Source organism: Polypterus senegalus, chromosome 4 (assembly GCF_016835505.1).
Source record: "Polypterus senegalus isolate Bchr_013 chromosome 4, ASM1683550v1, whole genome shotgun sequence".
NCBI classification, from domain to species: Eukaryota; Metazoa; Chordata; class Cladistia; order Polypteriformes; family Polypteridae; genus Polypterus; species Polypterus senegalus.
Window position 1 is genome coordinate 2,686,481 of NC_053157.1, and position 17,943 is coordinate 2,704,423.

Here is a 17,943-nt window from a genome sequence, read left to right on the forward strand (position 1 = left end):
TAAATATTTTATTATTATTTTATTTTAACCTATCCTGTTCTTTATGTGTCTCACCTCGTTTAAAGTCTAAAAACGCAAAGAAAAGTAAACTTCTGACTTGGCAGTCCCAGTGAAGTGCTGTACAGACTTACTGCAGTTGGTACAAAAGAGCCGCCACTGCGTTTCCTGACACACTTCTGCTAAGCGGTTCGTTGACTGGAAGTTCTCGGCGCTGCCGTCTGATATGTAGGTCAGTGGTTTCAGAACTTACCAAGGGTACTGCTTGGCTTTTGAGCCTTTTCAGTGCCTTAGAAGAGCCAAGAATACGTAGCACCTGTCACCTGTGGCTGAGTTTCTTTTGTTGTACGTGTGTTAAGAATGCAGGCATTCTTGTGATGTTGATGTCTTCACAGTTCATGTCCCCTGTTTGTGGTTTCTCTTTCTGTTTAAATCTGAGTTTGAGTCGCACCCACTTCAAGGGGTGTTGGAAGCTGGAGCTCGGCCCTTGATGCACTAAGGGTTTTTTTTTGGTATTATTGTGCTAAAATTAAATTCTCTAAAATAAATGGCTACTACTCTGCTTATGTAATAAAGGAGCTGCAAATGGCTGCAGAGCAGTGAGTACAACACTCCACATTTTTAAAAAAGAAAGTATTTATATGTTTAAAAACCTTGGTTTACATCAACAGCAACTAAACAAAACACAAAGCAAACTTTGGTGCTTCAGGGATTTCTCTCCAGCAAACAGGATTTTGCAGTCCACAGCCAAGACATTTTATGATGCACAAGACCCCAGTCAGCCAGCCACCATTGTAACAAGTTTGGATGTCACATCCCATAGCACTGCAGAGTTAGACTGTTTGGCACAAGGTGTCCCCCCGTTTGGGAACAGTTAGTCTCCTGCACTTGAGCAGTCTCTCCGAACAAGGATTGCACTGCAGGTGTGTGTGTGTGTGTATTTATTTATATTGATTTTACACACACACACACTAGGGGACTTCGCTCGCCCACCCCCGGGTTTGGTTAACCGGATATACAATTTAAAGAGATTGTAGTTTTCATGGGAATTGTTACATGTACATTATTTTCACTGTTACTTTAAAACTTTAGTAAAAACAATATTTAGAATGAACTTTTCTTCAAGATCGCATTGAATTTTGATTCCGTGTTTGGACTTACATCGTGACAACGCAACGTATAACTGCCCGTGAGTGAATGTCGTTTCTTTCTTTCTAATAAACAAAACAACTTTCTCGAATGTTTGCCCCTGCTCTTTCTTCTTCGCTTTGTCGTCGACGTGTCATCAAGAGCATATAAAATGATTGTCCTGATAAAATTTCTAAGAGCTGAGAGCGCAGGAAGTGTGTCTGACAAAAGCATTCACACGACTGAGAGGTCAGATGACTGTGGTCTTGTTTGAAAATAGCTGTAAGTAGGGCATGACTTGAAAGAATCTCCTATTAAAAAGTCTCCATCTCACGGGACTTCATACCATGCCAACGTTTTTGGATTCTTTTAATTCTCGCTGGCAACATGAATTAGACGATCTACAAGTCTCCGACTTAAAGTTTAAATCCGAACAATATATCCAATCTCTTTTCGCAGTTCCGTTATTTCACCGAGTAATAATTTCTGTTTGTTTGCGGTAATGCGATCTTTATTCTCCTTTTAAATTTTCGTACTTCCGTTATCTCTAACCTGCTCTGCATGTGTACTGTGCCAACATTTTTGAATTCTTTACGAGGTTCTACTTTGTCATCTATTCTTTGTTCTTTATTTCTGGGCCTGGTTAAATGTCTTTCTCGCGGGACATATAAGTGTCTTTCTGAGAAATTCACATCTTGTCTCCTTCCTTCCAAGATTTTTTTTTTTGTAATAGGGATATATATACTGTATGTATATGTGTGTGTGTGTGTGTGTGTGTGTGCGCGTATATATATATATACTCACGATGAGAGAAGTCGCAAAATCAACCAGAATGTTTGAGCAAATTGTAGAAATAATCCGATTTAAATCTGTTAAGTAGTTCTCTCGTGAAAAGCGGACAGACAGACAGACAGACAGACAGACAGACATTGGATTTTATATACAGTGGGTATAGAAAAGAATCCCCCCCCTTCGAAATATTCCCATTTTTTTTTTGCTGTTTTTTTTTAGCCTTAAATGAAAACGCACAAACCAATATTTCTTCCCAGCTTTACTTACTCAGTGCAATCTCTAACATCCACGTGAAAGATATCACAGCTACTGTTCAGAAGAATTATAAAAAATCAAAAACATGACCTACTGAGATTAATAAAGGACCCCACCCAATGTCAATGTCATTTTGTTGACCCCCCTTTTACTTTAATGACAGCCTTGAGTCTGTTGATTCTTCTCTATCAGCTTTGTACACCTCGACTGAGCCCACTCAATATTTGCCCCCCACTCTTCTTTACAGTTGAACTGTTCAAGTTCGGTCACATTGGCTGGGGAGTGTTGGTGGTCTGCTATCTTCAGATCTTTCCACAGATTTTCAGTGTGATTTAGGTCTGGGCTCTGACTGGCCACACCACCACATTCACTTTTTTCTTCTTCAGCCACTGGGTGGTCAGTGTTACTGTGTCCTTCAGGTCGTTGTTGTGTTGAGAGGTGAATATTCTGCCCATCTTCAACTTTCTGGCAGTGGGTAACAGGTTTTCCTCAAGAATTTGATGGGATTTGGCCCCATCAATTTTCCCTTCTACCCTAACGAGAGCCCCAGGACCCCCACATCAGGGTGCTGCCCCCTCCATGCTTTACTGTAGTTATGGTGTGTTGTGGATGGTGAGCTGCATTGGTGGACCGTTTGATATTGAGGCCAAATAGTTTGATTTTGGTCACTTCTGAGCAGAAGACCTTTTTCCACTTGGCATCAGAATCTTCAAGTTGCGTTCTGGCAAAGCTCAAACGAGCCTTAATGTGGCCTTTCTTGAGAAGAGGCCTTTTCCTTAATACCCTCATGAACAAGCCACAATGGTGGAGTGCTTGTGAAATTGTTGTCACCTGCACACCATTAATGAACACTCTTTGCCATCAAATCCTGTAACTCCATCAAAGTGGCCATTGGCCTGTTGGTGGCCTCTCTTACCAGTTTCCTCCTTGCTCTTCCATCCAGTTTGGGGGATCCAGGGAGGGTCCTGGTAGTACCAAACACTTCTTTATGATGGACTTTACTGAGCTCCTTGGGATTGATAAAGCCTTTGAGATGTTTTGGTCTCCAACTCCTGCCTTATGTCTGTCCACAACAATATCCCTGAGATCTTCTGAAAATGGCCTGCCACCCTCAGTCAGTTATTTCAATCAATCAATCAATCAATCAATCAATCAACATTTATTTATATAGCACATTTTCATACAAAAAAATTTGATGTCGGTTGCTCTACCAAGCAAGGGAACGAATGGACCAGGAACAGCTTCACTAATCACACTCATTACAACTGATCACCGGTGGAAGGAAACCAGTAACCGCACTGGAAATGGTGGGCACTGACACCTGATTTATTTTGGGGGAGGGGGGGATTATCCTTTATTAATCTCAGGATTTCTTGTTTTTGATTTTTTTATAATTCTTCTTTCACTTGGATGTTAGAGGTTCCATTAAGTAAGTAAAGCTGGAAAAAATATTGGTTTCTGTGTTTTTATTTAAGGCTGTAAAGCAAAAAAAAAATGGGAATATTTCAAGAGGGGGGATTCTTTTCTACACCCACTGTATGTTGAGTGATATATAAGAATGCCTGTAATGCTCAGCATGTCAAGTTGTTTTCTCGACCAAGGAGGCGACCCTGTAACGTTCACTAGCTGCTATCTGGCTGTCCATGGCTTTATGCTCCTGTCACCAGACTGGTTGGGCTAGATGTTCGGGTAAGGCCTGTACGAGAAAATCGCAGGTGACCAACTCCATGATTTCTTTACCGATGCTGACTTCTGCTTTTAAACAACGTAAAGGCAGCAGACGTCTTTGTTTTGGGCCCAGAATAGCTTCTCATGACCCAGCTTGATTTGTGAGAAGAACTTCAGTCCTCCTTCAGCAGTGCCCGCTTGCAGCACCCATGGAGCCTGACAGGGCTGCACTTCCGATGAACTCTTGCGGGTGTCCAGGCTGGGATGCCTCCAGTGGACTGCCACTACTTAACCTACTGGAGAATGAACGCTCCTGTCCTCTGGGTTCTGCTCACCCATCCCCTGGCACCTTTCATTTTAGCAAGAGGTCACACCATTGTCCTGATGGGATGCCCGTCTGTTCACCATTGCACTCATAATATATATATATATTTTTTTTTTATATCATATATATTTTTTTAATTTCTTTTGACCTTCATGTTTTTCTCTTTGCAGATCTTCACTTTCTTCCTAAGCAAGCCAAAGAATATTAAAATGCTCTGCTGGGGAAATGCAGGTTCAGGACAGCTGGGACTGGAAGGTGCTGAAAGTGACGTGCTGCAGCCACAATGCTGCCAGGCTTTCCACGGCCGAATCATAAAGGAGGTTGCCTGTGGATTCGATCATTCGATTTTTCTTCTAAATGATGGAGGTGTTTATACATGTGGATCTAATGTTTTAGGCCAGCTGGGCCACAATAAGGAAGGCAACAAACCCTGTAAGTTCTGTTCTGAATGTTTTATCTTCTTACCAGTAACAGCTATAACGTTAACATGCCATGGATCCACTTGACTTGCGCATTCCTAGTTTTCCTCCTTTTTCTCTGTACGTTTACCATTCGTTTGCTCAGAGGTTGATGCGCTTGATCTTTCCCGAGCAGCTCTTCTTATCTCCACCCTAGCAGCTCGCTTCTTCTCTTCTTCCGTCTGCATCTTTTCACCTTTAAACTGATTAAGTCCGTGTTTGTGTTGCAATTATTTATTGCGTTTTCTTACCTTTTTCACTTAAGCTGGCACTTAAGTCTTCAACCTGCCTCAAGAAGTATTTAAAATATGAAGAGGTAGGGCAAGTGATGGCGAAGGTGGTAGGGAATGAGAACGGCACCCTTATGAATCCTCCCGAACCTTCCTGATCCCACCTTTATGGTGCACTTCGGCTTTTTTTGTTTCCTGGAGCTCCTGTTATCTTCCTTCATAGATTGTTCTAAATTGGTCTGGTATGGGCGAGTGTGGGTGTTGGTCTGTGGGTATGCCCTTCAATTGCCTGGCACACTCTTCAGGGTTGGTTACTGCATTGTTGTGTCTCTGGTCCGCAGCAACCCTAAAATCAGATGCAGTGAATTTAAAGACCATTCAGGTCCTCTGATAAGAGTGTCAGATTTAACATATTAGCTTAAAAAATATCTGGAGTAGCTGAAATGTCATTTTCTCGCAGTTTGTGAAGTCATGGTATCTGCCAGCTTGATTTCTGTGTAGCTGTAAAGGTGTCCTAATGCAAATTATATTTATGTGCTGCAGGTTTGGTGGAAGCCCTGAATGCACAGAAGATTACGGAGATTTCATGTGGACAAGCGCACTGCCTGGCTCTGAATGAAAAGGGCCAGGTGTTCTCCTGGGGTTCTGGAAGATATGGACAGTTGGGTCTTGGCACAGAGGAAGAAGTTGTCAGGGTTCCAAGGTGGGTACTGTAATGTTTTTAAAGCGGATTAACTATCCAGTATAATACTTGGATGAGATAGCTACTGTAAAGCATTCTTGAGTTTTTATGATTTGTTTGATTCATAATGTGGGGGAAATAAGTATTTTTGCTCACTTACAAAGAAACGAACAAGTCTCTGATTTTATGGTAGTTTCATTTTAATGGAGAGGGACAGAATGTTAACGGAAATGTCCAGAAAAAACACATTACATCAAAGTTATAAATTTGATTTTCATGTCATTGAGTGAAATAAGGGATTGATCCCCTACAACCCAGCCAGAATTCTGGCTCCTACAGATTGGCTGTGTGCCCACAGATTACAATTAATCAATCACAGATACTCTTGATCTTAACTCGTTATGTGTATAAAGCACACCTGTCCACAGAATCAATGGGCAACACCAAAGAGCTGTCAAGACCACCAGCAAGAAGCTTGGCGAGAAGGTGACAGCTGTTGGTGCGATTATTATGACTTGGCAGAGCATCACCAGAGAAGACCCTCCGCACCTCCTGATGTTTTTGAATCGCAAACTTCAAGCAGTCATTGCATGTAAGGTGATATGTGACACCATGGCTTTAACAGACCTGCCATTGCTGTGTGCCAAACACTATAGTGCCCTGAAATAGGCGGTCCATGTATAAAACGTGTTGTGGGACAAAAATGTATGCAATCCCCTTAAAGTCTGCAGCGTGCACTTTAATCACAAGGTTTGAATTGTTTGATTTGTAATTTTAAACTGTGGAGCAAAAGGGGAAAATAAAGGAAAAACGGACCTTTCTCCCAAACATTATTTTGGGGTTGGGGTTGCACTATATATGTCTGCTTCTCTATTCAAGGGATATTTTTCTTCTGCAGTATGTAAAGTATTACATAATTGTTAATCTTTTTTTTTTATATATAAACAGGTTGATCAAAAAATTATGTGAACACAGAATCACACAGGCAGCATGTGGCAGCCAACATTGTATTGTTCTTTCTAAAGGTAATAATGCTTAGTAATCAAGGTGCCATATAATTAATAATGCACATAGTAGTGTAAATTAGGGTTAGGGTTTTTATGATAGAGAGGTATGTAAGAGTGGTACAGGATATGTACGAAGGAAGTGTGACTGTGGTGAGGTCTGTGGTAGGAGTGACGAGGTGGGATTACATCAGGGATCGGCTCTGAGCCCCTTTCTTATTTGCAATGGTGATGGACAGGTTGACAGACGAGATCAGACAGGAATCCCCGTGGACGGTGATGTCTGCTAATGACATTGTGATTAAGTCATAGGAACAAGTCTGAATACATGTGTGTGAATGAGAGGGAGGTCAGTGGAATGGTGAGGATGCAGGGAGTAGAGTTGGCAAAGGTGGATCAGTTTAAATACTTGGGATCAACAGTACAGAGTAATGAGGAGTGTGGAAGAGAAGTGAAGAAGAGAGTGCAGGCAGGGTGGAGTGGGTGGAGAAGAGTGTCAGGAGTGATTTGTGACAGATGGCTATCAGCCAGAGTGACAGGGAAGGTCTACAGGACAGTAGTGACACCAGCTGTGTTATATGGGCTGGAGACGGTGGCACAGGAGACAGAGCTGGAGGTGGCAGAGATAAAGATGCTAAATGAGGACATTAGAGTGTCAACTCAGGTTCGATGGTTGGAACACAAAGTCAGAGAGGCAAGATTGCGTTGGTTTGGACATATGCAGAGGAGAGATGCTAGGTATATTGGGAGAAGGATGCTAAGGATAGAGATGCCAGGAAAAGAGGAAGGCCTAAGTGAAGGTTTATGGAAGTGGTGAGAGAGGACATGCAGGTGATGGGTGTGACAAGATGACGAGGACAGTAAGAGATGAAAGAAGATGATCCGCTGTGGCGACCCCTAACTGGAGCAGCCGAAAGAAGAATAGGAGGATGATAGTAGTGTAAATGTATTGGGGTCACTGAGTATTTCTTTTTTTAGTTGTTTCCAGGGTCTATAAATAACACTGTCCAATTGTACAATAATGCTGAGAGCAGTCTGAAAATAAAGCTGAAGTACAACTAAACTGCCATTTAATGTAAATTGAGTCAAAGATGGAATTGTATTGTGCATTTGTATCCATCCGTCTTGTCCATTTATTGATCGCACTTAGTCAAGTCTTAGGCTATGAGCGGTCAGAATCCTTTATGATCTTTGTGTGTCTTATTGGGTGATTGAGTGCCAGGCATTTGCTCATTCTGTGATCCTGAACGAGTTCTTTCGCCAAATGTTGCACCAGTGTGTATAATTTGTTGTCTGACAAGATGCTTAATTGTATTTGCAGATTTAGTTGTCATTTGATACTCTTACTATAGAAATATTACATTTAGTTTAATGGTGCCAATTTGTTTATTTTGTTTTTTAAACTGGTAAGCTTTAGATAAACTTGTTGACCATCTTATGTGGAATCATCAAAGGAGTACATTGATTTTTCAAGTCTGTTCTTCACGAGCATGTTTCAAATGGCTTAGTAAATTTTAATAGCACCATATGGTAATTTTAAAGATAGTAGCAACACCAGTCTTTTGTTTTTTCTTTTCTTTGCTTAGATGGGCAGCTGTTTGCCTGGGGGCAAAATACTAATGGACAACTTGGTCTTGGCAAAGGAGAATCCAACAAAATATCCCCCCAGCCTTTACGATCGCTAGCAGGGGTCCCGCTAGCTCAGATCTCTGCAGGAGGAGGCCACAGCTTTGCAGTTTCATTGTCGGGTGCAGTTTTTGGCTGGGGGAGAAATGGCGCAGGGCAGTTGGGCCTAAATGATAAGCAAGGTAAAGTTCATACAAGTCACTGTCAGCACATTATTAATATTCATTATAAGGATAAAAGAGAAAATCATTGTTTACTTCGAGGTTGGTGCCATGCTATTGTCGTCGTAGGCTAAATCCTTTGTGTTTTTGACTCCTCAAAGTGTTTTCATGCCCAGTTTATTTGGTGCAGTTGTTTCAAACCCTGAAGCGATCTTCCTTGTGGACTTCTTCCTTTAGGTAGTTGTGAACACGCCACTTACACTCTGGTTTGGAATATAACAAATGGACTGAGACCCTTTAGAAAAGGTGGTCTCTGCACAGTACAAAATAAACCTTGGAATAGTTAGTATGAGATATGAATGTAATTCCATATGGGACCAGGAAGTAGAGTGCAAATCCATCACACTTGGTATCATCTGCCAACTTAACCAGCTTGTTACTTATATTCCTGTCCTATTCATTTATATATTTTAAAAATAGCAACAGCTACTGACCCCTGCTGAACACCACGCTTCACTTCAACCAGCTCTGATCAGGTCCCTTACACCATCACCCTCAGCTTCCTGTGTCTGAGCTAATTCTGCCCCCATCTACACATCACACCCTAACTTCCAGTACTTTTAGTTTGATGCCCAGCCTTTCATGTGTCACCTCATCAAATGCTTTCTGAAAGTCCAGATGAATGGTATCATAAGCTCCACTTTGATTATATCCTTTTGTTGCTTCTTCCTAGAATTCCAACATGTTAGTAAAACATGATCCCTTGCTGACTGTTCAGTAAAACTCCTATTCTTGCCATATGTTGCTCAGTTTTTTCCTTAATAATTCCTTCCATTAATTTACTTGTGATTCTTGTTAAGCTTACCGGCCTGTAGTTGCTTGGATCTGCCCAATCCCTCTCATTCTATAATGGGATAATATTTGCCATTTTCCAGTCCTTCAGAATGTCCCCAGTGCACAGTGACTTCCTAAAAATATGCATGAAGGGTTTATATCTGTACTTGCCATCCTTCTGTGAAAGGATGCCCCAGACACAGACAGACGGACTCAGAATGTCCCCAAACAACACACGCGTTTTATTTTCTTTTTCTGCGCACACCAACACAAATCTACTCATTAACCCAGTCCTTATCTTTTTGCCTTTCTTTTCTCTGTCTTCACGGCCTCCACTCCTCTCCTGCAAGGTCCATCCTCTTCCACCCGACTGCGGCTCTCCGAGTGGAGTGAGGCGGCATGTTTTATAGCACACCCAGAAGTACTCCAGGTGTTCCTCAATCAAGTTCCGGCAGCACTTCCAGGTGTGGTGGAAGTGCTGCAGACCAGGGCTCCGGAATTGTTGTGGTGGCCACGGACTCCAACAGGCTTGAACTTCAAATCCCCATGCCTGTGGTCCCGATGCAACCCAGGGTGGCTGTCCTTTCACGTCCCAGGGAATGGCTTGCCCTTTTTCTTGGTCCCCTGCTCTTCCAGGCTTCGCGACAGGGCATCCATCACGCTCCTTAAGCACTCGAGTATAAGTGTGATCGCGTCCAGGTGATTTGTTAGGTTTCAATATAAATCAATGAAAAGCTTTACCACCAATCTAATAACACAACACTCAGATCATATCTTGATTCTTAAAAAGTAATATACATTGCAAGGACAAAAAAATACTTCTTATTTTTGTAAAACACAAAATAAATATTATTATTAAATATTGAAAATTAAAAAAATAACAACATTTATTTCCATGGCACGTTTTCATACAAATGATGTAGCTCAAAGTGCTTTACAAGATGAAGAAATAAAATAAAATATAACAGTAAGATTAGACAACGCAGAATAAAGTAAAGTCCGATGACCAGGAGGACAGAAAAAACAAACGAAAAAAACAAAAACTGCAGGGGTTCCAAGGCCACGAGACCACCTGCCCAGCCCCCAATAAATACACAAGTACATGCAATTGTGAAAAAGTAAGTATACCCCATAATTGTTTTTTTTTTTTTTTTAACATATGCAGATATAATCAAGATTTTAACAGAATCTATAGATGTTGGAAAATATTTTGACTTGTAGTACATTTGCAATCCTTTCTGGTCAAATGTTTTCACTTTGTCATTATGGGTTATTGAGTATAAATGTTTGAGCAGAAATGTCATGTTTGTCTATTGTAATAGATTCTACACCACACAGGAAGAGGTTTGGGGGCAGACGCCCGTATTTTTGAATTTGGCTGCCAAAATTAGCAAAGGTTGTGGTTCAGTGTTTCAGATTTCAGTTAAGAACAAAGCAAACAGGCAAACATGGTGGTTATTATATAGCGAGAATCAGACAGGAACCGGAAGTGACATCCTTGGGGCCGAGGCCAGAAGTGATGTTCTTACTACCAGAACCGGAAGTGACGTCCTCGGACCCAAGTGGAATTTCCTGTGATCTGTCTGTCAATGGAAAAGAGCAAGGATTAGTGCACTCTGCCATCCCCTGGTTTGGTGAGGAATTACCATCAATTGAACCTTTTAGCTGCCTCCCATGCACACGTGTATGACACCATTTTAAATGAAATTAGAACACAGTAAATTGCGCAGAAAGTGAGAGGGCCTGAATTTTCCTTTTCCTTGTTATATTTTGTATTTTTCTTATAGGTAACCATACTTTTGTACTTCGCTTAAATGAAAAAGCCCCTAACCTGCTGTAAATAAAACATGGAAGGTGCCATATAAAACCTTAAGGTTGCAGATCATCATCACAAATGAAAGTTGGAATTGTTCCCACATTTCTACAACTGGAGCAGTTGACTTGCTTTAGGTTGCATAATAAAACATTGGTGGCAGCGATGTGAGTTTTAGTCTTAGACAGAAGATGACATTTGCAAGAAGCTTTCTTAGTAAAGGTGGCTGTCTGCGTTATTAAAAACAAGTTAGGCTGTAGTCTATTGATACTTCATTTATAATAACATTTTATAAATATAGTTTTTTTCTCAGTTATTGAATTAAAATAATAATAATAATAATAATGTGCCACCACTACCCGATCAAAGCACCGTGATATCCCTACATTGATGGATTAAAGGCCAGAGGTCCACATGACCGTCGTCATCAAGTTCTTCCATGTGAACGCTGAATACAATGAGGACTGATTGTGAGGTGGAATGCCTAGACAGGACTGGGTGGTCTTGTGGCCTCGGAACCCCTGCAGATTTTATTTTTTTCTTCAGCTGCCTGGAGTTTTATTTTGGTTTTTTTTCTGTCCTCTCTGGGCATCAGAGCTTACTTTTATTCAATGATAATTAGTGTTCCCTAATTCTATTTTCTTATTTATTTTGTCTTTTTTCTCTTTCTTCATCCCTAATTCTATTTTCTTATTTATTTTGTCTTTTTTCTCTTTCTTCATTATGTAAAGCACTTTGAGCGCCATCATTTGTATGACAATATGCTGTAGAAATAAAAGTTGTTGTTAAGCCCTTTTGGTTAATAGTTCCATAATGTTACCTTGGAGGAGTGAAATCCTAATTTGGTGACGGTGGCATTATTTTTAGACAGGTAACCCCGTTTCTTTGTTTTTGTGATATTTTGTCTGTCACACAGAAATGTGAACGTTAAGTCAGGAATGAATGAGTTGAGTTTTTCCTTGTACAACTACATTTTTTTTGTCTTTGTGTTTTGGCATCAGATCGAGCTTTTCCCTGTCACATCAAGTCTTTGCGAAATCAGAAAGTGGTGTACATAAGCTGTGGTGAGGATCATACAGCGGCCTTGACAAAGGTATTTGGAGACTACTTTTAAAGTTTGAATGACGGACTGGCTATTGTTTAAACTGACATTTTTAGAGTCAGTTGGAAAACTGTCTGTCTGTCTGTCTATCTATCTATTATATAGTGCCTTTCACTTCTATCTATCTATCTATCTATTATATAGTGCCTTTCACTTCTATCTATCTATAATATATAAAAGCCAAATACCACTGACTCTCTCATCACGAAATCTCCTGAACCATCAGGACTTGGGACTTGAAATTTGGAATGTAGGTTACCCAATTTCGTGGCCCAAGTGTGAAATTTTTATAGTTTTTTACACCTGTTTGTATGTCTGTCCAATTTTCACAAGAGAACTACATAACGGATTTAGATCATTTTTTTTTTATATAATTTACTTGAACATTTCGTTGATTTGGCGACTTACTTATCACACTAAGTATCATATTTTGCTTGCGGTACCGATATATTAGTGTGTGAATCTGAGAGAGACTCATCGGGCTGCGGGAAAGGGGGCGTGGTCGTTCTCATTTACGCGTCTGTCTCGGGGTGTAACCTTTACTCTGCTTAATTAGAGAACGAGACAACTACTTAACGGATTTAGATCTTCTTTTTTCTATAATTTGCTTGAACATTCCGTTTGATTTTGCGACTTCTCTCGTTGCGCTAAGAATCGGAGTTCGCTTGCAGGAGCGATATATTCACACTAATCCGAGACTGAGGCTGTGGGCCGAGGGGACGGGGAAGTGTGACGTCAGGAGTAGAGAGCTGGGCGGGGCCTCCTCACTGTCCGGTTTCACTAATACGCGGGGGATGGCTAGTCACAGATATGGGGCATGTTGTGTTTTAGTTGGTTAATCTGAGCCAATTTTTCCCCTCAAGTAGAAACTCTTCAATTGAGTTATTGATTCTCATTTTTCAGACGGGCATGGTGGTTTTAAAATTGCTGTTTAGGGTCTCTGTAGGTTTAATATTGACACAGAGATTTCCATTTTTGGATTTCCTACTAAGTGTCGATGATTTCTGTATCAAGTTTTATAGATATAAACGCCTTGCCAGTTGATTGATGCCTGTTCATAGCCCCAGTGGTAGTAATTGAGTTAATTGAGGTCTTATTTTTTGTCTTATTTCACAGGATGGAGGACTGTTTACTTTTGGAGCTGGCTCCCATGGACAGCTGGGACACGACTCGACAAGTGACGAAATCCTTCCAAGACGGGTCATAGAGCTGATGGGTAGCGAAGTCTCCCAAGTTGCTTGTGGCAGGTAGACACATTAATGTCCAAATACAAACTATCACACTGGAGCAAAGTAATATTTATTGAATATTTCAGAGAAAACTTTGGATAAGAGACCACCATGGTGGGGGGATTGAGGCACTTTGGTTTTATGCCAGGGAGAGGAACAACTGATGCAGTCTCTGAATTGAGAAAGCTCATAGAAAAACCGAGAAAAACGGAATGGTTTGATATGGATTTGGAAAAGCCTTATGATGGAGTGCCACGTCAAGTGGTCTCTAGGTGCACAGTGAAGATTGTGCAGAGTATGTATGAGGGAGTGAAAACTCGGGCTTACACTAGAATTACCAGAGCCTACGAAAAAACTCTTAGATCCGTCCCACTTTAAATCGCTTCCCAACCTCTCCGTCAGCGTCTTTTGTCCTTTAAATTTGTTGATAAGCAGCAAGCAGCCTACTATCACATCTCCCCACCCTGCACAGTTTTCTCAGCTCAAGTCTGTTTACCTGCGTGTCAGTTGCTTGGAGTTGTATAGAGTGAGAAGTCAAGCAAAATTACACCTTTTATAAATACAATATCGTTATTTGGAACACTTACATTTCATGTGTGTTCCGTGTCTACAACGATCTATGCACAGTAAACACATCGTTAAAACAGAAACGTTTTTCATGTTTTAGTAATAATTAACAAAATGTAGACATGAAGTGTATAATATGTGAAGCCTGAAGTCCAAATATCAAAGCAACACTTTCACAAAAGGTACAAATATAACAGAATTAGTGCGCTTTTATTCAAAAATATAACTGCAGAAAAGAACCCGCGTTAGAGTGCGATATTGACATGCATTTGCTAGGAGCGCTTCAGTGGAGCAACTGTATCAACTCTTGACTGGTAATCAAAACTTCACGGGTTAGATCCTCGACAAGTCCGTTTTGAGAAGTCAGCTGCTTTTATTCCTTCTATTTTACAATAAAAACATACATTTGATTTCAGTCTGTAACAGTCGGTTGTTTTGCTTTGTTTTTTTTTTTTTTATTCACTTTCATACTCTCAGTCGCTTCCACAATCCTACCGTACCCTTTCCCCCCATCTGACACTGCTGTTTTCACATAAAGACACGCTATAGCTCTGCACTCTGTAGGAAGTAAGTAAATAACATGCGATCTGGCTTTTATTTAAGTAACATATAAATGTTGATGTACAAGTATAACAAAACAAGTGCATTTTTCTTCAAGACTATAACCGAAGAAAAAAGAAACTCACAAGTACACTGCAGAGCTTCCTGTGTTTGAGCGACATGGGCATGCTCAAAAAATACACGTGTAATGGCACAAAAAGTGCATGCAGACGCTTCAGTTCGCAAGCATTAGTACGAGAATGCAGTCAGACTTCCTTTTAGGGCACATACACCGTCCAGATGTTATTTACAGTAGAGTCTCGCGTATCCGACATAAATGGGCCGGCCGAACGTCGGATAAGCGAAAATGTTGGATGATGGCAGGTGTTAAGAAAAAACCTATTAAACGTCAAACTTTGTTATAATTTTACACATTACGAACCTAATAATCATGTTTTACAACAAAACAACAGGATAAATTAACTGAAAACATGAACCGCCAGTTACAGAATTGTCTGACGTTAAATACAGTATGTACTGTACTTAAAAAGTTCAGTCCTGTGATGATTTAAAGACATTTTTGATCGTAATCTGCTTTCCTGACGAGTGCCGTTTCTTCGCTGTGAATATCTCGCCATCTTTGCAGCATCATTATGTCGATTCCTGTAGCTTCTTCTTGTTGCTCAATGTAATTAATTGCAGCTTCTTGAGCCTTAACTCCATCACTAAATAGTCAACATCCGTACGAGCGTATACTGTTTACTACAGCATTGTGACTGTGTGTGTGTTTGTGCTGTGACGTGCGAGTCCCCGTCTTGCACCCGAAAACTCGAAGCTGAGTCTCAATACTTTTAGCAACACCAGCTTTATTAAACTTGAAACAGCAACAGCGCGGTTATTTATTTTAGCAGGATCTGCCATTCTCCTATACACAGACACAGCAGTCAGGCAGGGTCGGGGGGAAAGTAATACTGAGCCCAGCGCATTTATAATGTCGCTTGTTCCTTGTATCACCCATCAAACACAGGCGCTTATAGCATGTCCGCAATCTTTTCGGATTCGCTTTTACATCGAACTGCTACAGCGCTGGGAGACTGCGATTGCAGCTTTGGGACGCTCTTCCGCGTGTCGTCCCGTTGGTGGAATCCACAAGAGTTTAGAAACTCACTCACACCAGCCATGATTCTTTTCAAAGGTAAAGTGCAGGTTAATTTGCTTTATGTATTTTTACTTTATATTTTGTATTAATCATCTTTATATGAATAGTTTTGGGTTGGGGAATGAATCATCTGAGTTTCCATTATTTCTTATGGGGAGATTCGCATTGATATACTGTACGAGTGCTTTGGACTGCGAGCACATTTCCAGAACGAATTATGCTCACAAACCGAGGTTCCACTTTAATTAGCTGCAGCAGAGCTGGGAGCAACAAAAAACAGACTACACTCACACTCGCAACTTGCAGTTCTTGTTACCGATTGATGCGTATTTTTTTTTTTTTGGTGGGACGTCGGATAATACGGAATGTTGGATAAGTGAAGGTAGGATAAGCGAGACTCTACTGTATTTGGATTTATTTACTTACTTCCTACAGAGTGCAGAGCGCGTCTTTATGTGAAAACAGTAGTGTCAGATGGGTTTCATTTAATTCAGTTTCATTCTCTCAGTTTCTCTCAGAACTATTTTATTTTTCAGCATGTTAGGCAGCTGCTTAGAGGGACTTGTGACTGCCGATTATCGGGACAAGGTTTGAGGAGTAAGAGTATTTATACAGCTGTGAAATCTGCATCGCTTGACTTTTCCTAACAGGGATTGTGAACAAACCATAGCCCAAACTTACTAATGAAGGTCTGACAGCTGGGAAGAGTTATCAGAGACCTCATATAATATTGTGCTGCTCAAACTTTTATATGGTGCCCATGTCCTTTTTTCACTTTACTTCTTCTGGCAGCTCCCGTTAGGGGTCACCACAGCGGATCATCTTCTTCCATATTTTTCTGTCCTCTTCATCTTGTTCTGTCACACCCATCACCTGCATGTCCTCTCTCACCACACCCATAAACCTCCTCTTAGGCCCTCCTCTTCCCTGGCAGCTCTATCCTTAACATCCTTTTCCCAATATACTCAGCATCTCTCCTCTGCACGTGACCATACCAACGCAATCTCGCCTCTCTGACTTTGTCCCCAGACCATCCCACCTGAGCTGACCCTCTAATGTCCTCATTTCTAATCCTGTCCATCCTCATCACACCCAATGCAAATCTTCACGTCTTTAACTCTTCCACCTCCAGCTCTGTCTCCTGTGCCACCGTCTCCTGTCCATATAACATAACTGGTCTCACTACCGCCATGTAGACCTTCCCTTTCACATCTGCTGATACCTGTCTGTCCCAAATTACTCCTGACATTCTTCACCACCCATTCCACCCTGCCTGCACTCTCTTCTTCACCTCTCTTTTACAATCCCCATTACTCTAAATTGTTGATCCGAAATATTTAAACTGATCCACGTTCGCCAACTCTACTTCCCTCATTCTCACCATTCCACTGACCTCCCTCTCATTCACACACATGTATTCTGTCTTGGTGGTCCTACTGACCTTCATTCCTTTCCTCTCTTCTCATATCTCCAACTCTCCAGGGTCTCCTTAACCTGCTTCCTAATATCGCTACAGATCACAATGTCATCAGCAAACATCACAGTCCATGGGGCCTCCTGTCTAATCTCGTCTGTCAACCTGTCCATCACCATTGCAAATAAGAAAGGCTTCAGAGCTGATCCCTGATGTAATCCCACTTCCGTCACTCCTACCGCAGACCACGCCACAGTCACACTTCCCTTGTTCATATCCTGTACTACTCTTACATACTTCTCTGCCACTCCAGACTTCCTCATACAATACCAAACAAAAGTAGCACACACCTATTGCTTAAAATATGGAAAAGGTTTCATCTTTAACATTATGCCATTTTGAGATCAGTTCATCTTCTGCTCACTTATCCATCCACAGTAACAAACTCTGTGTGCGTGTGTGTGTATAGACATATAATATCTGAGATGCTCCAATCAGGTGTTTTTGGCCCGTTACCAATCACTGGTTTCATGTTACTTGATTGGCCAATTCCAATACCATTTTTGTTACCTTTGTCCCTTTTAAAAACTTTTTAAACTAAGCTCCCACATAACCAGATGCATAGAAGTGTTACGTCCAATATTAAAGTTTTAATGCTGTTATTTTTATAAATAACTATAGACCACATGTGTTCACTGATCTTTTTTTTTTATTAACAAATTTAAATTCTGTAGGCTCATTTTTCAGTGACCTAACAATACTGAAATAAATCAAATGTCCTTGAAATACATCCTTTAACTAATAAAATGTATACAAAAATATTTACTCATAATACATATAGTATGAAATAAAATAAAATGCTTCTTGTAATTACAGGCTGTGATATTGTTTAAAATTTTCTGTAATGTACTTAACTGAAACAAGGTTTAATAGAAATAAGTAGTTTTCACCACTTCTAA

The 17,943-nt window shown here is 40.8% G+C and overlaps 1 protein-coding gene across 4 annotated transcripts in view; it reads left to right on the plus strand.

Moving 5' to 3' along the window:
* Positions 1-17,943, plus strand: part of LOC120527090 (probable E3 ubiquitin-protein ligase HERC3) — a 101,120-nt gene that overhangs the window by 22,729 nt on the left and 60,448 nt on the right. For all 4 annotated transcript variants that reach the window (XM_039750157.1, XM_039750159.1, XM_039750160.1 and 1 more), the window contains exons 2-7: positions 4,336-4,597; positions 5,397-5,556; positions 6,484-6,560; positions 8,126-8,347; positions 11,975-12,066; positions 13,192-13,322. In XM_039750157.1, the coding sequence (XP_039606091.1) occupies positions 4,375-4,597; positions 5,397-5,556; positions 6,484-6,560; positions 8,126-8,347; positions 11,975-12,066; positions 13,192-13,322 (905 nt within the window). In that variant the 5' untranslated portion in view covers positions 4,336-4,374. The remainder of the gene's footprint in view (positions 1-4,335; positions 4,598-5,396; positions 5,557-6,483; positions 6,561-8,125; positions 8,348-11,974; positions 12,067-13,191; positions 13,323-17,943) is intronic.